General features: G+C 32.0%; 1 protein-coding gene and 1 long non-coding RNA gene across 2 annotated transcripts; both read left to right on the top strand.

The window, feature by feature from the left end:
- Window positions 1-6,974: 6,974 nt before the first annotated feature.
- LOC143048040 (uncharacterized) lies at window positions 6,975-9,847 on the top strand. The gene is made up of 3 exons (XR_012969722.1): window positions 6,975-7,074; window positions 7,761-7,928; window positions 9,722-9,847. It is a non-coding gene; the product is annotated as an uncharacterized LOC143048040 (long non-coding RNA).
- Window positions 9,848-10,255: 408 nt separating this feature from the next.
- Window positions 10,256-11,301, top strand: LOC143049540 (GTPase IMAP family member 4-like). Its single transcript, XM_076223148.1, has 2 exons — window positions 10,256-10,283; window positions 10,781-11,301. Exons 1-2 carry the CDS (start codon window positions 10,256-10,258, stop codon window positions 11,299-11,301), a joined length of 549 nt encoding a protein of 182 aa, XP_076079263.1.
- Window positions 11,302-11,725: the final 424 nt, after the last annotated feature.

The raw sequence follows: 11,725 nt of genomic DNA, 5'->3' as shown, positions 1-11,725 counted from the left end.
TGGATTGATATTTTAAAGTCGGTATTCGAATGGGTACTACTAATTGTCCATTCCCACAAGCCAACTTTACAGCTAGAAAACTTTGACCAACTTTCCGATTTCAGTTTTCCAGGTGTCACCAGGGAACTAAATTTTATGTACTTACAATAAATCATAGAATATGCTTTTGCAGGACCATGATATAATCAGTTAGACCGTAATTGGAAAGGATTTAACATAGGTAAGGAAAGAACATTTATAAAAAAATAATACTAAAAAAGATAATGATGAAAATTAAATCACAATTAGCTGTGATTGGTCCAGTGATAATGATGCACATACACCATAACAGTGCAATCATAGACTTTATATAATCACACCCTATAATCTGTTAAAATAAGTTACGCAGATAAAAACCGCAAAGTACATTATAATGTTATTTATTAGATTTGATTTCGTTCAACGTAATCAGTACGATATTTTACGTTTGAAGTTAGATTCATAACAAACCGGACATAGTTTTATAATATAGTTAATTGCTACCTTAGTCTGACATAAATAAGTATTAAAATGTGCTTTGTTATTATATGCAATGTCAGTATTTAGTTCAAATATATAATCTTAAATCAATCCTAATTCTATCTTATTCATTCTTATGTGACGTCGTTTTTCATTTTTTGATGATCTGTTTTACAAATTCAATGACGTCATTTTTTCGTCATTTTTCAGTTTCAAATAGAACGTCAATTGGCGTAGATGTTTAAACTTATTCGGATGTGTCTACTTTTGTGTTTCAAATGTCTGGTTATGTAAATGTATTTCAGTTGTTTCCTGTAATTATTTAATACTTCAGTTTTATCATGTACATCTTTTGAATATTCATTTTATAAAATTTACTGTTTGCAAAAGTATAAATTATTCTAAATTATAGGGATTTTCTGGTAACGAACAGAAAACCCTTGCCGTTTTTGGCACTACTTTTTTGATCTTTTTGGTTCTCAATGCTGTTCAACTTTGTACTCGTTTCGGCTTTCAAACTTTTGTATCTGGAGTCACACGTAGGTCTTGTGTGGACAAAATACACTTCTGGCGTATTAAAAGTTTGAACTTGTTGCCTTTTGTTGGCTGTTGTTCGTGTGATTCTTTGTCAATTGTGTTCTCCAATTTATTTATATTGTAGTCCTGTGTTGTCATTTTGATGTTATATTTCACATGGCCATAAAAGTGCGAGGTTTGGCATGCCACAAAACCAGGTTCAACCCACCATTTTTTCCTTTAAAAATGCCCTGTACCAAGTCAGGAATATGGCCGTTGTTATATTATAGTTCGTTTCTGTGTGTATTACATTATAACGTTGTGTCGTTTGTTTTTTCTTATTTTTGAGTGTAAATTCACATTGCGATAAGACGTGTCACGGTACTTGTCTATCCCAAATTCATGTATTTGGTTTTGATGTTATATATATATATGTTATATTTGTTATTCTCGTGGGATTTTGTCTATGTGTGTTACATTTAGTGTTATGTCTTATATTTAATGCGTTTCCCTCGGTTTTAGTTTGTTACCCTTATTTTGTTTTTTGTCCATGGATTTATGAGTTTTGAACAGCGGTATACTACAGTAACTGTTGCCTTTATTTATTGCTATATCGGAACGTTAACGAAAGACAAAATTAAACAGTCTACGATAACAAAAATTAAAGTATCGAAGTATTGAAAAATTGGACTACTGCAAATTCTTGTGGATGGTCACACTCACTTGTCTCAGAAACAAAATCAATTATATTTGTTTCAAATAACGAAATACTTGGCATGAGGAAAGTTTAATCCTGTCAAATACTATTGCAAAATCTTCACGTAATGTTTCATTGCATATAACAAAATAACTATTACTGGAATTAACCAACCAAATGTTTTCCTTTTTCTTCCTGTGTACAAGCTTAAATAACTATGTAACTTCAAGTTTCCAAAAAAGTCTATAGAAAAAATAAATAAAAAAATAATGGTGCTTTGAAAAGGCCCAAGACATTTGTCTAGACACATATATTTTTAGTGCAATGAAATGTAGGATGAATTTCCTACAACTGACAAATTCAAGGGAATATTATTTTTCTACCGTTTTTCGTTTGCAATCGGATGTGACGTACTATGATTTGATGGTATTACACCTATAATTTGATAATGGTAACTTATTAAATGTGAAATGTGTGTTTCTTTCTGAACACCTTGCATCTTACTGTAAATAGCTTTCTATTTGTACTGTTATTTTGACCATTCTGTCCCTACTCCTTTTCAATGTCAACTTCACAACAAAATGCAGGGAGGTCCTGAGTTATTGATTCTAAATGCTGATGTTGTGTTTCTCTGTATTTTCTTTGCAGTTTTCCCTCTCTTTGTTGTTGTTCTTTTATGTTGTATTTTGATAACGGCTCTAGACGTGGCTAAGGTGATGCGAGTCCACCTTTCAGGCTTATGTCTATTGGTCTTCTTAATGAAGGTGGTTATTTTCAATGAATATACCCTTTTACTTTTATATTTTTCTTAATTTGTACTAAATAGGAAAAGTATGCATGGGCCATTATGTTTTTACTATACTGTACTATTAAAGCTATGTCTCTCCGAGTCTTTGCTAGATTTAACTGTAAAAAATGTTTAAAAAACAGTTTATGTTATAATACAACACCTTAGCTCGACAAAGTAGCGCCAACTCCAAAATAGAACACAAATTGAAATCCGAAAACACCAAAAATGATATGTTGTTTTATACACAATCCTTGTGATTAACGGGTTTGCGATTTAAAATTTACTTTTTAATCCTTTTCTTTTGTATGTTTTAGTCATTTTGTGTATAGAAATTTGAAATATCAAAAATTTAAGACTTTTTCTTTATATTTTTTTTTTTTTTTTTTAAATATTTGGACTTTTGAGTTTCATCCCGTTTTTTTATTCGACTTTATGTTTTATCTGAACGTTCAATAAGGTGTTCTTCTATTTTCGAGGATTATATCATGAAGATGAAACAGGAGTATCTGAAATACCAATTCATATAAAATATGTTCCTTTGTCCTCTGAGATGCTGCAGTTGTGTTAAATAAATATTCCATTAGTAGAATTTGTCCTCCTCCCACTGAAAATCAAATGGTTTACAAAGGGTGTTAAATCATGTTTTTGATTGATTTTTAATTTTTTTTTAAATGAAACAAATAGGTAAATAAATTAATTCATGATGTTTCAAAAAATTTCCATTCAATAAATGTAACTTTCTTAACTATTCATAATCGTAATCCATGTTCTTAATATCTAGTAAACTTAACACTAAACACACACAATGCCTACGTTGACTATCGACCACATGTTGTCAAACCCGAATTTAAACTATATATAAATATTGATTTTTATCGATGGGAACGTACTACAGTTTAGTTTCAGTGTTCAGTACACTTCACCACACCGAGATAAGCTAAATGTTTACACGGCCTTATGATGTTGATTATTCGTTTTTATATTGGAGCTTCGTAAAGACTTTATATGTTTGCCAAATAAAATCCAGCATATGTTTTATGCGACTCTCATACAAGTGAGAGAAGCCTGTTAGTAAACCAAGTTTCATCCACCATTTTCCACATTAGACAATACTGGCACCAAGTAAAAAATATGACAGTTGTTATCCATTAGTTCGGTGTGTTTGAGCTTTTGAATTTTCCATTTTATTACGGACTTTCGGTTTTGAACTTTCCTCGGAGGTCGGTACTTTTGTTACTTTTTTCTTTTACTGTTGATAATAATTCAATGGCATGTGATGAAAAGGGTGTATCATCACTTTGATACCCTACTACTATGGCAAGAATAGAAAATGCCAGGCTTCAAACGTATACAATATATCTAGTGTTTATGTTCAATTACCTACAAAAAAAAATCAATATCAAATTTTCTGAATAGAAAGAGCTGAAAATTGAGGCACCGATTAAGAAATGTTAGTGTTGTTTTTAATCGAGGAAGACATATTCAAAGGATAAACCACTATTATAAAACATAATTAAACTAGCGGTAATTCTGATCTTTCTCCAAAGACTTCTACTTAAGTACCAAACATTGCTACTTAAATATGAATTTTAATTTGTTGAAGGAAAATATTGACTTAGAACTTTCTTTCCTAGCTGGTCCCTACAAATTATTTAGAAATATTTAAATAATTTTCTACGGTTATAATTTGCGTACGTTCTCTTACTGGCCACTAAACCTCGTAAGGTTTCGTTCACGTATGTGGAAACTTCTCAAACTCCACCACTATTTTTTCAATGGCTTCGACTGTTGAAAGATGTTTCTTATCTTCGTCAATTTGTATATTCAATGCCATCATTTTTATTTGTCTCTACTGCAACACTTCATGTTTATTCATACAAGGTATATTTATCACGTGAGGCTTATCTAATTGACGAACCCTTTATCTGCTATTGGAGTTCATCATTCCTTCAGATTTGGTTTGTAACTTTTATTTCTTTGTCTATAGATTGATTAACATGATTTGAAGATCGGAATACCACTGTTGCCATATCTACACAGCGAAACGTAAGGCCACTTGATCACATTTGTCTCACTGGCAATGTTTTTTCTATCTATCTTCAGTTACATTTTATTTGTTTTTATAGTGATTAAGATTATACCACAATGTTGAAAGCTGCACCTAAGTTTTTGACCTTTTATGTCTGTTTGTTTTGATCGCCCATCAACCATATAATAGAATTGTATGCGACTGTCATACAAGTGAGAGATTTAGCTAACTATAAAACCAGGTTCAATCTACCATTTTCTACATAAGAAAATGCCTGTACCAAGTCCGGATTTTGACATTTGTTATCCATTCGTTTGATTTGTTTGAGCTTTTGATTTCACCATTTGATGACGGACTTTCCGTTTTGATTTTTCATCGGAGTTCGATATTGTTGTTATTTTATGTTTCAATTTCACAACGTGTTACAAAGGGAGATAACGAACGTGTTGCATGTAAAATGATCGGATTTATCCATATAAATGTTCTTTGTCTCTTTATTTCACCCTCTTTCTTCATATTAGTTGTTGCGTGTAATAGCTCTTCTTATATTCATTAATTGTTATAATATCATCTTTCCTGATAGTCTACCCAATTGTAATCTTACTCGGTTTTCTACAAATAATAATCCTTTTCATTGTATATGTTGACTGTTTCGATTTAAATCTATTCATATTTCGGGTATAATTTATAGTCCTATTATTCGTTATATGATATAGCCTCGATATAGCAGAAGTACATAACAAGTCTAGTAATAAACTTCTGGATAAAGTCAATATCACGATACTATACTATTTAAAGTACTGACATAATGTAAAAGTAATTTCGGTTTTAAAGTTTGTACACCATAAGTGAGTATTTGTTTTTATTTTTTTCTACGAAAAAAATCACTTACATAATTGTTTAATATTTCTTGGTAATAAACATAGAAAGTAAGCTGTAAAATCCGAGACTTATAAACACTAACAAATAATGAATAATTATCAACATGGCTTCTTTTTCGAACTATCGATTTTATACAATTAAGGAAACAACTATCAGTATTCCTGTTCTTTCGAACTTTCTGAATGTATAGTTGGTTGTCCTTACTGATCATTGAGATTAATTGATCCTTTGATATCTTAATCTTGATTGGAAACGGGGGATGTGTGAAAGAGCCCAAAAAGCAGAAAACCACCAAAGTTTACCAATGGGTCTTTAATGCAGCATGAAAATCCCGCACAAGGACGCGGGCTTTAGTTGGTCTTTAAACAATTATGTATACTTGTGCAGCAAAATAGACGCCACACTTAACTAAGAAGCATATAAATGTACCAAAATTAAAAAAAACACGCATTCGTGGATAACAAAGGCTAGAGGTTCCTGACTTTGGACAGTCGCATACATATGTGGCGATGTTAACAAAAATGTGTGAGATCTCAGACATACACTTATACATTTAGCAAATGTGGGATAAACAAACACAAAGCAATACGCACAGTAAAATTCAGTTTAAATGACAATCTCACTGTTCACTGCTATTGAACTATTTTTTTTATTTCAGGAATCAACATAATGTCCAAGTGGACGTGCAAGCGTTGTACATTTATAAATGAGAGTGATTCGTTCTGTTGCCAAGTTTGTGAAAATGTTAAGATTGAAGAACCTGAAAAATTGGAAAATAGTTGCAGGTACAGATCGAAACCAATGAGCAGCTATACATATAAAAAAGGTAGTTTGCCTTCAATTTGCATTTTAAAGTTTAATGTTGAAATTGTTAATATTTCAATATCTATATAATGGAATTTGATGCTATAAAAACCATGTTCAATCCATCATTTTCTACATAAGAAAATGCCTGTCAAAAAGTCAGGAATATGACAGTTGTTATTCATTCGTTTGATGTATTTCAGCTTTTGATTTTGCCATTTGTTAAGGGACTTTTCGTTTAAATTTTCTTCGGAGTTCAGTATTTTTGTGATTTTACTTTTTTTGGATTTATATCGTAACCATCAGGAAGATTTAGTAGAATCTTTATTTATCTTTTTCGACATTACGAGTTATATTCCTTGTTCATGCTATTACTTAAGTCCGAAATTGCTTTGACATTCCGGTTAATTGTTTGACCCTTCACTTTTTAAATTGCATTGACAAACCGTTTAATTGTTTGACCCTTCATTTTTTAAATTGCATTGACATACCGGTTAATTGTTTGACCCTTCACTTTTTAAATTGCATTGACATACCGTTTAATTATATGACCCTTCACTTTTTTTTTATCTTGATTACCTTTCCTGATAGTCTACCCAATTGTAATCTTACTCGGTTTTCTACAAATAATAATCCTTTTCATTGTATATGTTGACTGTTTCGATTTAAATCTATTCATATTTCGGGTATAATTTATAGTCCTATTATTCGTTATATGATATAGCCTCGATATAGCAGAAGTACATAACAAGTCTAGTAATAAACTTCTGGATAAAGTCAATATCACGATACTATACTATTTAAAGTACTGACATAATGTAAAAGTAATTTCGGTTTTAAAGTTTGTACACCATATAAGTGAGTATTTGTTTTTATTTTTTTCTACGAAAAAAATCACTTACATAATTGTTTAATATTTCTTGGTAATAAACATAGAAAGAAAGCTGTAAAATCCGAGACTTATAAACACTAACAAATAATGAATAATTATCAACATGGCTTCTTTTTCGAACTATCGATTTTATACAATTAAGGAAACAACTATCAGTATTCCTGTTCTTTCGAACTTTCTGAATGTATCGTTGGTTGTCCTTACTGATCATTGTGATTAATTGATCCTTTGATATCTTAATCTTGATTGGAAACGGGGGATGTGTGAAAGAGCCCAAAAAGCAGAAAACCACCAAAGTTTACCAATGGGTCTTTAATGCAGCATGAAAATCCCGCACAAGGACGCGGGCTTTAGTTGGTCTTTAAACAATTATGTATACTTGTGCAGTAAAATAGACGCCATACTAGCATATAAATGTACCAAAATTAAAAAAAAAACACGCATTCGTGGATAACAAAGGCTAGAGGTTCCTGACTTTCGACAGTCGCATACATATGTGGCGATGTTAACAAAAATGTGTGAGATCTCAGACATCCACTTATACATTTAGCAAATGTGGGATAAAAAAACACAAAGCAATACGCACAGTAAAATTCAGTTTAAATGACAATCTCACTATTCACTGCTATTGAACTATTTTTTTTTATTTCAGGAATCAACATAATGTCCAAGTGGACGTGCAAGCGTTGTACATTTATAAATGAGACTGATTCGTTTTGTTGCCAAGTTTGTGAAAATGTTAAGATTGAAGAACCTGAAAAATTGGAAAATAGTTGCAGGTACAGAACGAAACCAATGAGCAGCTATACATATAAAAAAGGTAGTTTGCCTTCAATTTGCATTTTAAAGTTTAATGTTTAAATTTTCAATATCTCTATAATGGAATTTGATGCTATAAAAACCATGTTCAATCCATCATTTTCTACATAAGAAAATGCCTGTCAAAAAGTCAGGAATATGACAGTTGTTATTCATTCGTTTGATGTGTTTCAGCTTTTGATTTTGCCATTTGTTAAGGGACTTTTCGTTTAAATTTTCTTCGGAGTTCAGTATTTTTGTGATTTTACTTTTTTTGGATTTATATCGTAACCATCAGGAAGATTTAGTAGAATCTTTATTTATCTTTTTCGACATTACGAGTTATATTCCTTGTTCATGCTATTACTTTAGTCCGAAATTGCTTTGACATACCGGTTAATTGTTTGACCCTTCATTTTTTAAATTGCATTGACAAACCGGTTAATTGTTTGACCCTTCACTTTTTAAATTGCATTGACAAACCGTTTAATTGTTTGACCCTTCATTTTTTAAATTGCATTGACAAACCGTTTAATTGTTTGACCCTTCATTTTTTAAATTGCATTGACAAACCGTTTAATTGTTTGACCCTTCATTTTTTAAATTGCATTGACATACCGGTTAATTGTTTGACCCTTCACTTTTTAAATTGCATTGACATACCGTTTAATTATATGACCCTTCACTTTTTTTTTTATCTTGATTACCTTCATTTAAGAAATTGATTTTAATTTTCCTGTGTAATTTGTTTCATAAATCTTAGCTTTATAAAAGTTGTAAAACTGTCGTGATCTTTAGAAATGATAGAAATTGTCGAAATCATATTTACAGCTCTAAGCCGCCCGGGGTAAAGATAAGATGTAACACTACGGTTTATCGATAGATTTCAAGCTAGGTAAACACGAACTCACATTTAATTTACAAGAAAACCGAGGATGAACTCAGATGCTCATTTGAAATAGTGTATATACCAATACACCTTCTGTTTAACTGTATGCAGTTGTAGAGTTAATGTAACAGGGTGATACGCAGTAACTCCTTTGCGATATGGAAGAACTCTTTTGTGGTCCGCTGAAGGCAAATAACAACTAACACAAGTTATCATAATGAAGGCCACAATGATGTGCCAATTTTTATTTAAAGTTCGTATATAAGATTAAGCATACACCACAATTATAACTTCCAACTGTAATTTTTAATATACAATACGTTTAGTATAATATCAATTAAGGGTTATTTTGTAATAAGTTAGACAAATGTCATCAACTATTTGAATCTAAATTTTAAAAACTTGTTTTATAATAATCTTTGAATTATGTTTATGTATCTTGCCCGACAAGGAACCATGATTGTCAATAAAATACTGTCTAATGTCATATGATTTAGAGTTATCTCTCATTAACTATAAATTTAATAATAATAGTACTTTAACTGTTGAGAGCAGATACTGCCTAGGCCATGTTTGTTGAAATAACCAAATCATACCATCACAAATTTCAATGGTTAGTTTCTAACAATATTCAAATGCAAGCCGGGTGAAGGAGGGGATTACATTTTACGAAATTGAGTGTCAACAATTTTAAGTATGTTCTTCCTAAACCGAGGGCACCATGTACACTATTCTACATACTGCTGTCATTTATCACTAAGATATAAAACACATGTACGCCTTGCAAATAAAAGATTTCACCAATGATTTGCGACATTGAAGGACTTTTTTATGACAAGGGATACAACATGCAAGCACTCATTTTCAACACGGAAGGACTTCTATTCGTCATCGAATGACTTCTTTGGGGTTTTTTTTTTTTGCAGATTGGTCTTGTACGAGATGTACATTCACAAACAAAAATTCCTACAAAAGATGTCAAGTGTGTTATTCAGAGAATTTTACACACGAAAGTAACCCCGAGTCAGATAGTTTTCCATCTTTATTGCAAGGTAATAGTGAAGTTTAATCTATACGTATAAGGTGCATAGTGAACATTGTAATGTCTCCATTTTAACATGCCATTGAATTAAACATGGTGATTTTTCAGAGAAGAGTTTTTTCTGTGACTCCAATTACAGTAAATTTGTACATTTCTTAATTATCTTGATGAAAGAAAAAAGTTCAAAACATAAATACAATTTGTGGTGTCGGTTCAAGTCAATGAGGTAACAACTAAATAACACAATAAAACCAAAACGTCACCAAATGAGGCTATTGCCTTATTTGGCCAGTGTTTCGGTTTACACAAGAATCACCAGTTCCGCTTAAAATAGAATGAGAGTAAATAGAAAATATTTAGTGTTTCAAATTTTATGAACTATGAATGAAAAAAAAAACTATCGCATCAATGATATTCCATGACAATTCATGAGTTTCGTATGATTGGTAGGTATTACCCTAAGGTACGTTAGGTATACAAGAAGTTATATAGATAATTCGTGATACAAAATCATCCAAGCCTCATTATTATGTACACAAGTTGCGGGTTTAGACTACATAAGACTCATTGCTGAGTTTCGATTGATTTTCAGGTAAAACCTAAATTTACGTCAGGTGTACAAACAGTTGTATAGATAGAGGTAACCAACAACCTGAGTGTTTTGAGTTATTTAAAGTGTCTAAACTGAAAAATATACAGAAAATGACCACATCGTTGAATTTTCATGCAACCGATTACTGAGCTGGCTGATGTCACTGCTGGTGGACATTGAGTTGCAGAGTCAATCACCAGACAAACCATTGATATGGTCGTTGTCTGTAAACTTTCTGCTTGTTGAGTTTTGATTTACTAAGTATATAAAAAACACACTTAGGTTTAATCTAACAAAGACATAGATTGTTTTACATTTTTCTTTAGATATTTTTCATTTGAATCATTTTAGATTCAAAACATACAGATTTTGAAGCAAGTAATGAAATTCGTATAGTTCTAATTGGAAGAACAGGATCTGGAAAAAGTGCCACTGGAAACTCTCTTCTTGGTAAAGAGCAGTTCGAATCCATGGTTTCTGCTTCCTCCGTAACGAGCAAGTGCAAACGGGGAGAGTGTACTCAAAATGGAAAGAAAGTAATAGTTGTTGATACACCCGGACTTTTTGATACAGGTATGACGAACGAAAAGGTTACCAAGGAAATAGTTAAATGCATAGGAATGACATCTCCAGGACCGCACGCTATGGTGCTAGTTGTTGGTCTCGGTAGATTCACGAAAGAAGAGCAAGACACAGTCAGCCATTTTGTTGATCATTTTGGTGAGGGAATGTTGCGATACATGATAGTTCTGTTCACCAGGAAAGATGACCTCTCAAAAAGAAATCAGTCCATCTGTGATTACGTCAGGCATGTACCACAGGAACTGGCAGCAATTCTTCAACAGTGTGGAAATCGATATATCGATATATGACAGGACAGTCTAGAAAAGAACAAGTGGCAGAATTTTATGACATGGTCGATCGAATGGTCATTAATAATGGCGGGTCCTGTTATACAAGTGAAATATATCAAGAAGCAGAGCTAACGTTACAAAGAAGGATGCGTGCGCAGCGTGAAAAGCTGGAAGAAGAGAAGCGAAAGGAAAAGGGACAGATAGAGAGACAAGTAAAGTACAAATATGAGCAAAGATTAGAAAAAGAAATTTTTGAGAAAAGCAGAATCGAGGAAGAGTTGAACTCCAAGAAAAGACAGGAAGCGAAGGGTAAAGAAGAAAAGCGGTTACTTGAGAAGGAGGTTAAGGGTCTGAAACAAAAGCTTAATAGCGCAAAAAACTCAGGTGGTCGATACGATACGGAAGACAAAAGAAGGATGGAGAAACAAATGGAATCATTACA

Source organism: Mytilus galloprovincialis, chromosome 10, assembly GCF_965363235.1.
Source record: "Mytilus galloprovincialis chromosome 10, xbMytGall1.hap1.1, whole genome shotgun sequence".
NCBI lineage: Eukaryota > Metazoa > Mollusca > Bivalvia > Mytilida > Mytilidae > Mytilus > Mytilus galloprovincialis.
Note: the sequence above shows the minus strand (reverse complement) of the source record. Positions and strands in the feature narration are given on the sequence as shown.

Coding starts and splice junctions, on each gene's coding strand:
- LOC143049540 (XM_076223148.1), top strand. CDS start 10,256: ATGACAATTCATGAGTTTCGTATGATTG. Junction 10,284..10,780: donor TCATGAGTTTCGTATGATTG/GTAGGTATTACC, acceptor GAATCATTTTAG/ATTCAAAACATACAGATTTT.